Source organism: Elgaria multicarinata, chromosome 3 (assembly GCF_023053635.1).
Source record: "Elgaria multicarinata webbii isolate HBS135686 ecotype San Diego chromosome 3, rElgMul1.1.pri, whole genome shotgun sequence".
Lineage (NCBI taxonomy): Eukaryota > Metazoa > Chordata > Lepidosauria > Squamata > Anguidae > Elgaria > Elgaria multicarinata.
In genome coordinates, this window is record NC_086173.1 from 79,652,776 (window position 1) to 79,668,639 (window position 15,864).

General features: G+C 37.8%; 2 protein-coding genes across 2 annotated transcripts in view; one reads left to right on the top strand and one right to left on the bottom strand.

Annotated features, from left to right (window-relative positions):
* Positions 1 to 8,882, top strand: part of AFF4 (ALF transcription elongation factor 4) — a 74,839-nt gene extending 65,957 nt beyond the window's left edge. Inside the window, exons 21-23 of the mRNA XM_063120687.1 lie at positions 874 to 917; positions 1,645 to 1,865; positions 3,293 to 8,882. Coding sequence (XP_062976757.1) covers positions 874 to 917; positions 1,645 to 1,865; positions 3,293 to 3,414 — 387 coding nt within the window. The 3' untranslated portion in view covers positions 3,415 to 8,882. The remainder of the gene's footprint in view (positions 1 to 873; positions 918 to 1,644; positions 1,866 to 3,292) is intronic.
* A 967-nt stretch (positions 8,883 to 9,849) lies between these two features.
* On the bottom strand, positions 9,850 to 11,494 carry LEAP2 (liver enriched antimicrobial peptide 2). The gene is made up of 3 exons (XM_063123299.1): positions 11,387 to 11,494; positions 10,609 to 10,745; positions 9,850 to 9,936 (listed from the first exon to the last, which is right to left on the bottom strand). The coding sequence occupies exons 1-3, from the start codon at positions 11,441 to 11,443 to the stop codon at positions 9,900 to 9,902; spliced, it is 231 nt and encodes a 76-aa protein (XP_062979369.1). The 5' UTR covers positions 11,444 to 11,494; the 3' UTR covers positions 9,850 to 9,899.
* Between the last annotated feature and the right edge of the window lie 4,370 nt (positions 11,495 to 15,864).

Consider the following 15,864-nt stretch of genomic DNA (forward strand, 5'->3'; position numbering starts at 1 on the left):
CGCTCCAGCTTGTCTGCATCCTTCTTGAAGTGTGGTGCCCAGAACTGGACACAATACTCTAGATGAGGCCTAACCAGGGCCGAATAGAAAGGAACCAGTGCCTCGCGCGATTTGGAAGCTATACTTCTATTAATGCAGCCCAAAATAAGCATTTGCTTTTTTTGCAGCCACATCACGCTGTTGGCTCATATTCAGTTTGTGATCTGCAACAATTCCAAGCTCCTTCTCGTTTGTATTATTGCTGAGCCAAGTATCCCCCATATTGTAACTGTTCATTTGGTTTCTTTTTCCTAGGTGTAGAACTTGGCATTTATCCCTTTTAAATTTCATTCTGTTGTTTTCAGCCCAGCACTCCAGCCTATCAAGATCACTTTGAAGTTTATTTCTGTCTTCCAGGGTATTAGCTATCCCACCCAATTTTGTGTCATCTGCAAATTTGATAAGCATTCCCTGCACCTCCTTATCCAAATCATTAATAAAAATGTTGAAGAGCACTGGGCCCAGGACTGAGCCCTGCAGTACCCTAATCTAGGACCAGCCATGCTTCTCCCCCAATGGCCAATCTCCCTTGCATTGAAATCTTGCATCAACATAAAAGGAAGTGTAGGGAAATCCTCACTTCAGTATTTCTAGATATTTTCTTGTGTCACTACTTAATTATACAGATCTTGCAAATTGTCATAGCCTCAGCCTATTGTTTTAATCTTGCCTGGATTGAGCTTTCGACACTGCTCAAACTCTCAGTAATTTTGGGATTTTTAAAAAATTGCTGTTAAAAGCACATTGTGACGTTTCTGTGTTTACATTTCTTGTTGTATATTTATAATTTATACTTAGTCAGCATTTAATTTGAAATTCATTTTTTCTTAACAGAATTCCTATAACAATTCTCAAGCACCATCACCTGGTATGGGAAGGTAAGTATTAATTTAATATGTCATTGTAGCCTTTTGTTATATGAGGGCATGAATTATGGCGTGAGAAATCCAGATGACTGTATTAGAAGCAGCAGAAAAGCAGTGGCTGTCTGTTTTCTCAAATTCCAGTTTTGAAGAGAACTATGATTTTCTTCCTCTTCATTTCGTTTTAATGTGATAGATTTTCCCTTCTCTCTTACGCAATTTATGTATAGTTCAAGTTTCTGATATGGTTAGTTTCCTACAAATTGAAAGGGAAAGAATGTAAATATTTTAACTTGCAAGATTATATTATATACTAGGACAGGAATATCATCTGTAGCACATACTGAAATGGTTGTATTGTTTAAGTAACAGCTTGCACATTTGGGACCCAATCTAGTAGCAATTGGATAATGTATTTGTCAAAATAAACACATGTGTCTTGGTCAGGAGGATCCAGCACCATCTGCATTGGGTCATGTGCATGTAATGGATATTATATGGGTGGTTAACTCCATATCCAGCACAGTGGACTGTACACCATTTGATTTTGTGCTGGATTGGGTCCGTATTTGCATCCAACAGATAATGAGTAACACCAGTTTTAATAGTTCATTTAGTTCATTTATACTTAATGTCAGAATATAGTTTTCACCTTCTGTAACTACATCTGTAGCTACATCTTCTATCTTGTCTTAATGCAGATATTAGCAAACAAAAAGTGACTGATCTTTTTAATTATTAGCAAACCTGTCAGCATGCCATCTCCAGTCTCTCCGAAGTTGTCTCCAGGGAATTCAGGAAATTACTCTTCAGGGTCAACCATTCCTTCAGGGAGCACTTCTTCAGTGACTATTCCACAGAGGATACACCAGATGGCAGCCAGCTATGTCCAGGTTACTTCCAATTTTCTGTATGCCACTGAAATTTGGGACCAAGCTGATCAGCTTGCCAGAGAGCAAAAGGGTAAGACTGGGCTCCATTTATTTAAAGTCAGATCTGCTGGATTTTGTCAGATTATTAGAACTCGAATAGGCTAAATTGTAGATAATGCTTGAAGATTTTTATACAAACCTATTTCCCAGGCTCTAGCAGATTATACAAGATCTGGACACTCCATATAGACAGAAGCAGTGTTAAACAACATTCAAACAATGAGTTGCTGGCCCAGGCCCTTGTCTAGAACAGAGAAAGAGAGTGCAAGGAAAACACTAGAATTTGTTGTTTGAGAGGTGGAATGTGCACCACTTGCTCTCCAAAGAACTACAAGTTCTATGTACTAGCAGAAGAACTGTGAAAGCAGGAGGAAGGAACAAGCACAGCAATAATTTTTGTGAACTTCCCAGAGAGCTTCGGCTATTGGGCAGTATAAAAATGTAATAAATAAATACTGAGAAACACTGTGATCCCAGTGGCACTGTGAGCAAGTGCTATTGATAAGATTTACAGGCCCAGAACATATTTGGTTAAATGTGTGAGGGATTGAGTCTTCGGAGTGCCTAGAAGACCTGATCATAGATCCCAAGGATAGGAACAGCATCTAAAGGGCACTTGTCACTCTTATATAATAATACATATGTGCTATACCTGTGTATAAATACAAATCAGGCAGCCAGGAATATAAGGAACCTAAGAAGGAACCTAAAGAACACTAATCGATTCATTATTATTATTATTGTTATTATTATTATTTTAAAAGGCACAGCCTGGAGGAAGGGCTATGTTTTAAGTTAGTACTAGGCCCAGATAAATAATACCTGGGTACTTCTTGTTGGTTAGAAGTCTGCCTGTTGTTTCTCTGGATTATGAAATGAGGTTTTAACTGTGTGTTGTTTGTGAATTTGGGGGTTTTAGGGTTGAGTTTGAGTATCTTTTCTCACTTTTGGGAGAGCTGCATTTTAAATGTGAACTTCCATTTTTGCTACCATTTACATTGTTTGAGTTAGGAATGCTGTCTAAAACTGGGTTTTTAGTCCATGACTCAGTACAATGCAGTCTAAGAGTAACAAAGGGAAGACACATTTGCTATTTTTTAAGAATTAAAGGAAATGGTAGAGAGCTGAAGATGTTATTTTCCCCTTTAATTAAACTGGAAAGCTCAGGTGTAATTTCTCATATATTGCAGCATGTGATATTTGATTATGTTTAAGCAAGACTCTAATACTCAATCATCTAAATTTACAGTTCAGACATTGCTGTGTCTTCAGAAAGAGTTCTTCCTCTCTTACTGTTTTAATCTCTTTTTCAGTTACTTCTTTGCGATAGAGAGTAACACAAAATTAACATTGCCATCAGAAAAATGGAACTTGAATGTCAATTCTTTGTCAATTTAATCTTGAGAGATGCCTTGTGGAAAGGTGTATTTCAATCTGTTTATTTCTTCTTTTTTATAGATTTCTTTGCTGAACTGGATAAAGTTATGGGCCCTCTGATATTTAATGCAAGTGTCATGACAGACCTGGTACGTTACACCAGACAGGGACTACATTGGTTGCGTTTGGATGCCAAGTTATAACTGGACTGAAGAAACCTAAAGCATAGAAGATACTTTTCTTGCTGCCTCTGATTTTTTTCAACACTGTGTCATAAAAAATAAGGAAGACTGCCATAATGCATCGCTTAGTGAAAGCTAAGATTAAGGAATGCTTTCATGTATTTCCCAGCATCATGTGTGTGAGAACCTCCAAACCATCATGTTAATGAACTTTTCTCAGTTGTCCCGTTTTTAAGATATTTAAAAATAGTTTAAACTCTGCAATGTTTTAATATCAGATGGATTCACTGAGCTGCAATTGGATTGGAATTCTAGTAATTATGCCTAACAAATTTGTTCTAAAACTTATTTATTTTAAATTGTTTTTGAAAGCTCTATTTTTGGGCCATTTTAAGAGTTAGCTGTTTTTCCTATAAATTTTACCCGATCAAGTACTTAGTGAAGATTAAATGTAGACACTTTATTTAAGTATTTTGTGAGCTTTGTTATTCTGTAATGTCTTGTGGTGGTAGAGCTTGTAAGAGAAAGTCAGGGTTAATAGATTCTAAAGTGTAGGGACACATTTTCTTAAATATTTCAGTCAACCCCTAAATGACAGCCACTGTTTTACTATTGTACTAAGTTCCAAGGATATTCTTCTATACTTTAAGCCATTTTATTTAAGTGAAATATAAAAAGAGCTGTATGAAAAATTACCTTCAAAACAAATGTCTTAACACTAATAATCACAAAACATTACAGGAATTTGCATTTAATGCAATATTAAAATGATGTGGGTTACAATGAACTTCAGCCTCCAGGGATAGACTCGGAATGGTGTCAAATGGACAATCTTGTGCTTTGGTGCAGCCTCTTTATTTCCTTGCTTGTCATTGTTAGACACTGAAGCCACTGACTTTAACTTCTAAGTGAAACTGATGTGCTTAATCAGAAATTGCAAGTAGTGACTGACATCTGTGTTTTCTCTTGGACAGGATTAAGTAATGGGTAACATAGGGTAGAGTGTAGAGCTGTGATTACAGGGAAATGTTGAACTGTTCTGTCCAGTTGATTTGAAATCTTGCTTTAACGCCATTTTACAGCACCGTGTTAAATGTTTGTGATGGGAACAGAATATTTAATTTTAAAGGAAATAACTGTGACCAGCAAGAATCATGCATGGAATACTAAGTGACTGCTTTACGGTTACTAACCAAAGTACCTTTCCATTGAAGGTGCTTGTCTGACTAAACAAATATTGCTTAGCGTCCCTATCATGTCTGGTGTGCCTTATGCCTTTTTAGATGAAGATTTTGAATACTGTTTACAAGAGGTTTTACACTTAGAACCTGATATCCTGTATCCAGTTGATCTCCTGCAGTACTTTGGTAAAATTCCATTTCCTTTTCTTAGTATTAGTGGCTGTCATTTGTTGACAATACACATTGGTTGTACTTTAGAGTCAAACTCTGAACCCCTTCAGTGTGGGAATGTGGAATGCTGCTTTACCCACCCTTGTCCTTGAACCCTGTCCCAGATGTGACCGTGCATGTCCAAGAAAATGATTGCACTAAATTTATGTCTAGCTGTATAGCTATGTGCCAAAATGATGGCGAGCTTTGAAAGAAGGAATAGAATTCTACATTAATTTGTACTGCAGTGTGTCCTTGGGACATTGAGAGTTGAGAAGCTTCATAAATTATAGTAACTTCACTAAACTATAGCTTGCATATTCATAGAGACTTGTATCCTGATGTTTTGTACTTCTAGGGATGCTTGAGTTCATACCCTGATTCTTTGGATCAAGTCAGTTGAAATTACTACCCCTTGGTTCTGTATTCACGATCAGTAATATTTACTACTGCACTCTACTCCACAACAATGCATTGTAAGAGTGGAGGAATAAGATGTAGTCACATCTCTGCATACAAAAATATGAGTTTGTTGCAATGTAAGGGATAAAATTATGCACCCTAGGAAGGCTTACTCTGTGCAAGATGAATGATTAAACAATGCTGGGCAAATCCATATGTCTGTATTAAATTCCTACATTGCTGTTAGGGCCAGTGTGAGCAACTGCCATGTGGAACTTCTTTAAATTGCTCCCTTGGCAGGCAGATCATTATGCATGTGCTCAGCACACAAATTAAGAGAGTTCCAGATTATTTTTTTAAAGAAAAAAGTGTTTATAACAGACTTCCATGATACATCTCATGTAAGCTGAGATGTACCATGGAACATAGAGGTCTCTCTCATGAGAAGCAACTTTAAACAGGGGCACTTTCCTATCCGTTGGTCCCAAGAGGAACAGCAGAGACTCTAGCTTAGTTCCAATGGGGAGTTTTCCCAACCTTAACATTCTGAAGTGCCTGACATACTTACCACACTGAAGCCTCTACGCCGCCAGGAGCTGGATTATGAACTCACTTCCTGTGTAGTGTCGCAGTGGTCAGTGGGGGTGATTTTGTACTCAGTTACAGAAATCGGTGGGAAAATATCTCCCTTTTAAAAAGAACACTGTTTTTTTAAATTAGAATGTTCTATATCAGATTGAGTTTTTGAAAAACTTCTCCAGATGAATCCTGAGCATTTATATATGTAATAATTTATCAAGGCCTCTCTAGAGTTTTAAACATGGGTCTAAGCTAGCAGGCATTATCTGTTGTATTATGATACAAGAGGTATCATTTGTATGCCCTTAATAAATGAGGAGAAATCTTCCTTCCCCAATACAAACTATCAGATTTCCAACCAGTTAAATTGGACTTGCCAAATTTCAAAAGGCCATCTAACTTTGAATTCCTTTGTCTCTGAAGTGCATGAGTAATTTGCCAAAATTAAATGTGAAACACAAACATGTCATAAGCTTCTGCTTTTCTTAAGAGCAAAAGCAAGTTACCATCCAAAATCTGCCTTTAAGAAGCATTGGATTGGACTTAAATCAGTCATGACTAACTTCTCCCATTGATTTCAGTGGGACTAAGGCATGATTAAGTTTGTCTGGATCCAGCCCATTGTCTTCATTTGAAAACTCTGGAATTTTAGATACTGAAGAGTTCACGATTGTGTATTAACACATATCAGTGTTGTAGTATATCCCAGTGATAAGCCTTTAAAACCGGCTCAATAGTCAGACTAGGCTTGCTCAGGTGTTCAAGTAATTTCTGAATTTTTCTCTCAAGCTTGCAGGTTCATAGGAGAGTAATTCATGAATGGTGTCGTGAGATCCACCAGTGGAACTCTGGGTGTTTCACCAGGCTGCTGGCAGTGTTTCACTTTATGAGTTTGGGATGGGGTAGAAACCAACTGGCAGGTCCCAAACTAAAGCAAAATTCTGATGTTGGTTCCTGCTAATGAAATATCTAGGGACCGTTGACCTTGTAGACACGTGGCTACTTCATTTTGTATCTTAAATGAACAGTCGGGGTACCAGACCAAGATGGCCCAGCATGTTCAGTTCAATATGATTTAAATCTCTTGGCTGTAAAGCAGAGCAAGTAGCTCTTGACCTTTTGACAGCAGTATGCAATTTGTAATATACATGTTTCTAATACATATATCTACATAAATATATAGATGAATGAACTCAAGTCTGTCCAAAGTTTGTTATACTTGTGTTAGATTATAGTGCAGCTGACTATATCGATATATTTATTGAGTGCTGAGCCATCCTCATTTTGGCGATGGTGATAAATTTTGCATATTATGCAGGAGTGCTATTGGTTTCTTTTAGATTATTGAAGCTTGATTGCTGTGATTTTATACAAAACATCCCCTGTAGTGTGTTTTAATGAGCAGCCACAGCAGGTATGGAGTCAATGCATAGAATTGCTTGCCTAAGGCAAGTAAAACACAGCTGTAGGCAGATAACGCTATAGTTTGCCAAATTTGGCAGATAATGGGAAAGACTACCTTTGCTATATATAGTAATATTTCCTTGCACTGTAAACTCTGCAGTATTTTTATTGAAGCGGTTTAGGTGGACCTGAGCAAATCAAGTTTGAATACATTTTACCCATAGGAAGAGTAACCAAACCATATGGTAGAGTCCTGAATGACAAATATTTCATAAATATTTGAGTCAAGGACAGGATGACATTGAATTGAGTAGAAATCAGTATTGTGGGAAATGTGGGTTTTCAATAGCTAAGTTAATGTTGGATATCTTTCAACAACATATAGCCAAAGCTTTTACTAGTGAGCTCTGTTAAGCAACTTCAGTCTTTTCCCAAGAGATAGAAAATACAGCTTAACTGTATAGTCAAAGTATGATAATCAGTTTCATTATTTTGGATGGGCACGGGGGTGTTTATGGCATTTTAAAATAGCAGTGATGGGGGAAATAAGTTAGTTATAACATTCTCAATGGAATGTTGACCATTCTAGAAACCCCAAAGCATTTTTCCAAAATGCCTCCCACCCCCCACCTCTTATCGGTTCACCTGAGCTTTAAGCAAACTCCGCTAAAGACATTTGAACTGCTGATTCCGGTCCAATAATTGTTGAAACAGATCTAATGTTGGCTTTGCTTTTCCATTCCATCTGTAAATGTATTGGCAAAACATTTGTTTCTGGTAATGTAACTGTGAACTGAACTGATACTGGCAAATTGGACTCAAAATGTTTCCTTTCTCCTAGTTTTGTAAATCACATCGGTATTGCAGCCAGCATTTCAAGATGGTTGCATTAAGATCTTTGAGAACTTGGCTTCATGGGCCTCTGCAAGCACAGTTGCTGACATTTGTATCTGGTTCCCCTTTTAAATGGTTTTAAGAAGTTTTGTATATGGAGGATAAAGTGCTTATATATTTATTAAAGATCCTTTATCTTATTTGAAATTATTTGGTAAAGATTTTTTTCTTTTCCTTTGGGGGGGCAAACAGGTGGGGGTGGGGTGGGAGGTTATTGTTAACCTTTTAACTTATCAATTAAAAAGCCTTCTTAAGCATGTGACCTGGTACTGATCATGATTGGCAGGATGGCTCTCTGTTGTATGCTTTGTACATGACTTGTCCATGTCTTCTACATTTTGTTACTTCAACTTATTTAGTCATCTGTTTTCAACCAAAACTAAATCTTTAAAACAAAACTGTGATTTCCCCCCTCTTTCCTTTGCAATACATTTGAAATTTCAAAAGGGTACTTTGGAGCTCCAAATTAGGATTTCTAAGTCAGTATGTGCATTTCACGTATGTTAATGGTGAGCAAAGTATTATATACTAACTAGATTTTTTTCCACATCTGTATAGTATATTCTATGTATTTTGTGGTATTGAGATTATAGAAAGTTTAGTGTCTGAAATATGCGTTTAATGTGTATTTTTAAACAAATTTATGGCAATTAAATATTTGGAGAAAAGGGTATCACATTTCAATTTGTAAAGATCTTTTTAACTACTGTGTCATTAAAATGCTTTGTACAATGCAAACCTGTAACTGGAGAAACTAAGTTTAATAAATATCAAATAGATTTTCTGTATTAAACTTTATAAGCACTGTGCTTGAATTAATCTGTTTGTATGGTCCTTTCTGCAGTGGCATTACACATTGCAGTTTGGATCAGATAACATTTTCCTATTTGAGGATGCGGAAGGGGTGATATTGAGCTCCTGTAATTTCCATCAATGGGAATGGGGGGCACTGTATTTTTGCTCCGTTTTATCCAATGAATGTGTGTTTTAAACACACACATAATTACTACTGAAGCGTTACCTATTAGACAATGTGAATTTGGAAGCCACAGGTGACAATTGGAAGAAAAGGTAAACATGGGAAGAGAGATGGAATCAATGGTGATATTGAGATGATTATTGATACTATAGGTACATACTTTTCCTGACTCTTTAAAGCTGGACAATTACCTGAGGATTCCCAACTCTATAAAAGCTCATGGATTTAAAACCATGAGTTGTATCTAATGATGTCTTCCTTCCAGAAGAATAGACACCACTGGTGGATCAAATTCCCCCTCCCCTCTGTAGGAGACCCTCTGGAGCAGATCTGGGGGTGCATGGGGGGGTGGCTGCAGTGGAGGAGGGAAAGGGAAACTCCCATTGTCGAAGTGGAAGGCTGCTCAAGAAAGGGTGAATATAATCCCATATAATTTCCTTAACCTTTGCAGGAGAGTTAAGATCTATAGTCCAGCTTTGCTCAAGGGTACTTTCAATATATTTTCCTAGAATGTGTCTTTCCCTTTTGGTTGACGTACAAGACAAAGTGAGTATCCTTTTACAGATCTTTAATATCTTACATAAAAAAAACATGAAATACAAACTTTATAAAGCATAACATCAGTTTAAGCTACTGTAGCTTGGCTAAAGGCCCACCTTGGAATAAAATGGAAAGATATAAGCTAAAGTGGCCTGTGCTTCTGGCACATAGAAGTCCTTTTCATCTGTCCTTGCAACTGAAGAGTTAACTGAAAAGCTTTAAATACTTGCAAGCGATGTCATCAGAGGTGATAATAAATAAACAGGGAAGAGCATTGTCAAAGGTAACAGCAGTGTTTTCTTTTCCTTAGGAAAGAATCACTCCTGTGAAGATTTTAGGGAGCAGTGTTTGTTCCTGCAAAAAAAGAAAAGAACCAATTTACTTTTTTTTTAGGCATGTTGAGACTAACCCATATACAAATGGATTTTAATTGAGTTTTGTAGTATGAAAGTAAACTTGTACGTGCTTTTATTAAACAGATTGATTTCTATGGTATCTGTTTTTAGGAAATTAATAGTACCACCAAAATTACATTAGCACAAGTTTGAGTGCATTTTTAGAATTGCACATCCAAAATAGGAGATTTTTCTCTGGGTGGTCACTTCATATATATTTGCAGGGAATAATATGACTGGTGAAATAGTCTAGAAATTTTAACAGTTAAACTGTTTTTGTGTCCAAGATACTTAATTATTTTCATCTTAAGCATCCCTATAGGCATTACATTTTCCAAAATATTTTCAGTTCATACTGTATTGAACCCTTGAAAGCTCTGCAGGCTGAATTGAAGCACCCATGGTATTTAAAGGCTCAATATTAAAGTTTTCCAGTTATTAAAACAAAATATAAAATATTTCATAATGAGACACACTAAGTTTGCAATTCCTGTCCTGTTGTGTTTTTTTTGCTTCCACTTTTTGTAGTTCTGGAGAGACATAGTACATTATATCTGTTTCTCCTTTCTAATCAAAATGTCTCATTATGCATTAAACTCGGTGGTATTTCAAGGAGCAAGGAAGAAATTACCTGCACAGTCTCGTGGAGCACTCACTGTTATCTCTGCAGGATGCTCCAACTGGCCTCGAAATCCCCCTCCAGAAAGGTGTCATTCTCTTCTGCCTTATTAGCTGCGAGTCTTGTGGGTGCAGTGAAGCACAGTGTGTCTGAAACAATTACGGTGTGGTTGTTATATATGACATTAAGACCTCATACGTCGCTTCAGACTTTACTCAAATCATCAACATTTTTAAATGAAAAGTACTGTTGCCTGCTGTTTCTGTACAACCATTCTCTAAGCCAGTGAGAATTTAAAAACTAACATTCCACACATGTAAAAAAAATAATCTAACCTCATTCATTTATTTGATTTGTTCCCCACCTTTCCACCAAAAAAATGGCGCTCAAGCCTTTACCCCGTAGTATCCTGGTGTGCACCCTTTTACTTTCTTCCATGCAAATTAATAGGAGAAAAGTAAAGTGTTGTACTTGAGTGCTCTGTTCAGTAAAGTCAATGGCGCTGTCCACACAGATACTGCATGAGGCACATGTCTTTACTCAAGAGCTCTTACGGAATACAAATCCTCATTCCAAACATACATACGGTATAATGATGGGCATTTTGTGAATAACCGCTAACAGTTGTGATTGCGTGATGATGTCTAGCAACACTGGCTGCCTCTTTTAGTTACTGGTAGAAATATTGCCATAAGATACTATTGAAAAAAGTGTTGAAATGTAGTAAATCATGTAAATAACCAAACTAGTACTTGCCTGTCTCTTTAGAATTCAAGTGCCAGGGTCTTACCTGAAACAGCAGGCCTAAACAGACGAAGATAATTGCAACAGCTTTCAAAGCCTGCATTATCTTTGGATAGCTTTTTACACGTCAGTGTGTTTCCCCAAAGGTGCTAGAAGTGTGTGGACATATTTGCCTGGCTTTTCTGCCTGTTCTTTTATAGATGCAAATCCTCATTGCATCAGCTGCCAGCTTATTAAAGGGACAAAGATCACATTACAGGCAAAAAGGTTTAATAAGTTAATGTCTACTAAAGTGATAGTCCAAAGTCTGTTCTCTAGGCTAAATATATTTACTTTTCAAACACTTGTACTTTGATCAGTGTATCAAAAAGGCCAACTGTTCCTTTTTTTAAACTAGATTTCTCCCAGTGTTTCACCATGTGCCTGCAAATGAGTCAGAGCAGAAAGGATAGAATGAGTGATGCTTTCTCAGAGCATTTCTTAGGCTGAATTAAATGGGAAGAAACTACCAATTATGAGAAATAGTCAATGAGTATGGATTCAAGCAACAGGGTTTTACCCAGTTGTGCATGGATGGGGTGTCTGCAGTCATTGGATAAAATACATATGTAGCACATGTGCACACAAAATGTACAAACATGTATGGGTGCGTGCACGCACACACAATATGAAGTGTTACTGATTCCTCCATGAGATTTTGCTGAATGGTATAAATTGGCCATTAGTCTTCTGAATATATGGTAACATTTCCCATTGAACCTTTTCTGCAAAACACTGAAACACCTAGAATATTTCTACATCAGGGAAAAATCTGCAGCTTCCCACAGCTTTCTGCTTTTGTTCCGCACCACCACCACCCCACACAGAATCACCACATGCTCTCTTTACACACACTTTCCTTCCCTCCTCCCCCTCCCCTTCTTTAACCAGGAATTCTATATGTTTCATTTATACAGCCACAAAATAGTGCTGGACTCTCACATCGCGTTTTTGTCTTTATCTGCTGAAATGGAAAGGGATCTTTGTTACTAGTTTTTTTTTTTCCTGTTTCAAATTAAGGCAAGGATATCCTAAAGAACGGCAGAGGCACTTGATGTTTACAGTGCCATGTAATCGACCCAGAAACCTCCATGAGCGGCCAGTCATTAATGTGCCATAAATAGATCATTTAGTGGGTAAGGAGCTTGTGGTTCAAAATTGGTCTCAAACATTAACTCAATGAGAATGTCTGTAGGCAAACCTCTATATCTCAGCCTCCATCTCTTTCCCCTAATCTGAAATAGGGAGGTATTGCTGCTCCGTCTGTTAGACTTGTAAAAAAATTTTTTTTAAAAAAAAAAAAAGCAAGGATGACTATTATATTTGCATCCTGCTCTTTCCTCCAATGAGCTCAAAGCAGTATACAGAGTACTCTTTTAATTTTCTCAACTCCTCTGCGCTGGAGATTGGGCTAAGACAGTGATCCAAGGTCACCTTGTGAACTTTGTGGCTGAATAGGAACTTGAACTTGGATTTTCCAAGTCCAACACTGACAATGGCTTGGATCCAATTGTCCTCTTGCACACACACAATGCACTTTCACCTGGCCAAATCAGGGCCCTGATTTTTTATCCACAGCAACTCCATATGTTCTGTAATTTTAATGTAACTTTAAAATAAATATTAAGTGCTTCCCCCATCCCCAGCTCAGATTACCATAGACAAACATCAGGCTCTAACAGATCTAAATTCCCATTGATGGCTGCTGCGGTGAAAAAAAGTAGAGCAATGTGCTGAGCATCCATTCACTGTGAATAAGCTTCATTCTGTCTTCTACTGTACTTCACCTCAAAAGTGGCTAGCCACATGCTCAGTGATCAGATGTATTAGCCCCTTGTTCCAGTTGACTGCAAATGTCAACAACTCTCACTCTCTGAAACATTCCAAAGTTATTCAAGGTTTCATTTCACCTCTGCAAAAACAAATGAACCCCAGAATGCTGCCTTTCTCTGAATCCAGCCCTGTGCTCACTCTGTTTAATGTGTTCCGTTCACAGTTCTAAGTATAGTTATTAATTAAATCTCTGGGAAGCTAATCTTGGCTTGCTTCACAATGCTCTAGATAGAAAGAGTACATGCTCTAAAAAGAGGACTCCCAAGTGCACTAACTGGCTAAAATGTGCCAATGGAGAGAACCTAGCAAAGCTTTATGTGCTATGGAGCTCCATCAGATGGAGGAAATCGCACTTCTCTACTGTCACTTCTCTGCCCCTGTTTTCATTCCTCAGTTACTTCCTCTTTCAAAAGAGGAAGTGCCCAACGAGCACGAGGCCCATTCAGTCCACTGTTCTAATCGTGCTGCTTCTCCTGCACACAGCAGGGGAGAGCAGCAATTCCGTGTTTAAAAATACATTGGACTTAACAAGGGTTTTTTTTTGTCATGAAAGGCAGGCCAGAAAGGGCGGAAGGCAGATGGTGTCATGTGAGGGACCTGAGAAAACTCCGTGAGTGCCCAGTAATGAGCATGCAATATAATCCTTGTCAGATGGAGCTTTTGGTGTTGATGTAAATAATTTTAGTTTGGATCCAGACAATCCATGCATAGAAGCCCACTCACAGGAGCCCCTGCTACAGGAAGTGGGAGGCAACTTTCACCGATTCTGTCTATGCTCCCACCCCACAGCTGCTCCAAAGGACTGGGGACTTTCCAGATTGGCATGAGGATGGTGTAGAGGGAAGGGGGAATCAGCAATAAATAAATAAAAATTCACCAGCAGGGAGCCTCTACTGCTTATGAGTCCCTTCCGCAAACAGAAGGTTTGGATGCAACCCTGTCTATATACATTTGCGAAACGGTATTTCAAAAATTCCATACCAGCTTTGGAACAGAACGTATGGGATTCTGAGTAAAATTGCATAAACATTTGTCCTTGGACTAATACACGACACAAAGTCCAGTGTGTGCAGATGGAACAAAGACAGGCTGCAAATCTATCTGGGAGTAAGCGTGCATAAGATTGCATGCCAGCCACACTTAAACCCCACTATTTTAACTCAGGAGCACAATAAAGACATGTGAATATTTCTGTTACAAGAAAATTAATGGTCACATTGGGGAAATCTTGAAAGCAAGAAATGAAATGTTTATTTACTTACTGAATTTGCATGGCTGCCCAATAACATGTTCTCTGGATAGTTGACAGAATTAACCCATCCCATCGTAAATATAAAGATTAGCTGTACAATGTGATATGGGGGAGACATTTTGTACTCCAAATACAAGAAAGCACATAAAGAATAGAATTGGGGAATTATAACATCATAAACCAAAGCTGATACCTCAGACAGCTAATGAATCTTAGTGATAAATCTACACTATAAATTGAAGGCCTTGAGATAATCTATAGAATAAGGTTTGGGCTGCCACTCTCATTACATTCCCTTAGAATGCAGTTGCAACAAGGGTGTGTACCTTCTCTCCCACAAGCCATTTATTACATCTTCCTCTCCTTAGTGATGAGATCTACGAGGAAGAAATAAATAAACTAAAAAGGAGGTGTACCTTCCTGTTCTTGTAGCACCATGAAGGCTTTTAGAGAGAACACAGTTAAAATTTAACATTATTTATTTATTTATTGCATTTCTATACCCCAAAGCTCTCTAGGCGGTTCACGAAAATTAAAACCATGAAGTACAATTCAAAGTATAAAACAAGCAACAGTATAAAAACACAATATAAAAGCACATCCAGGATGAAACTGAGCAGCAATGCAGAGATTTATACAGATTTAAAATACCGATTTATAACAGCAAAGTTAAAAGACTAAAATGATAATGTGTTAAAATACTGGAAAAATAAAAAGGTCTTTACGTTTTTATTTTCCAAGTATAATACACCCAATTTAAATGACACACACACCATTGAGTTATTCCTCTCAACCCAATTTTTTGATGAGAGGTTAGCAGTTCCTAGAATTACCCAAAGGAGAGATACTTAATCCTGCCAATTTAGATAAGATAATGCCACATTGTAGATTTATTATCTGGATTCAGCTACAGTCTGTTCTTGGCCACTGTTATCCTTTTTCAACTGGGGTCATGCAGGTATTACCGTTACAGCATTCTGCCAACATGAGGTTTACTGCCAGCTTGGCCATCTCACCTTTGCCCCCTTTATGGAGACAACGTTCTTCTATAGTGACTTATTTTTTCCTAATAACACTCAGTCATTTTTGGGTTTTTGTTTCTTCCCTTGAACCTCTCCCCTACTCGGGCTACATTTGCTCTACCTTCTGTGGCCTTCTTGAGCCATGCACCAAACATCTGTGCAGCGCGTGAGCACATAAAAATCCTCACATATCGCTCTCTGTGTGTGCAGCCCATAACCATGGGCAACTATCTGTGGATTAGGGAGGAGACATAGGAAAGATTCTTTTAGCAGGACTACAAGGGTCTCCCAAAGCTTTAACTCGTTCCCATCATCCTGATTCTCATGTCAGGTTCCAATCCCACTCATTAGGACATAAGAACATAAGAAGAGCTGTGC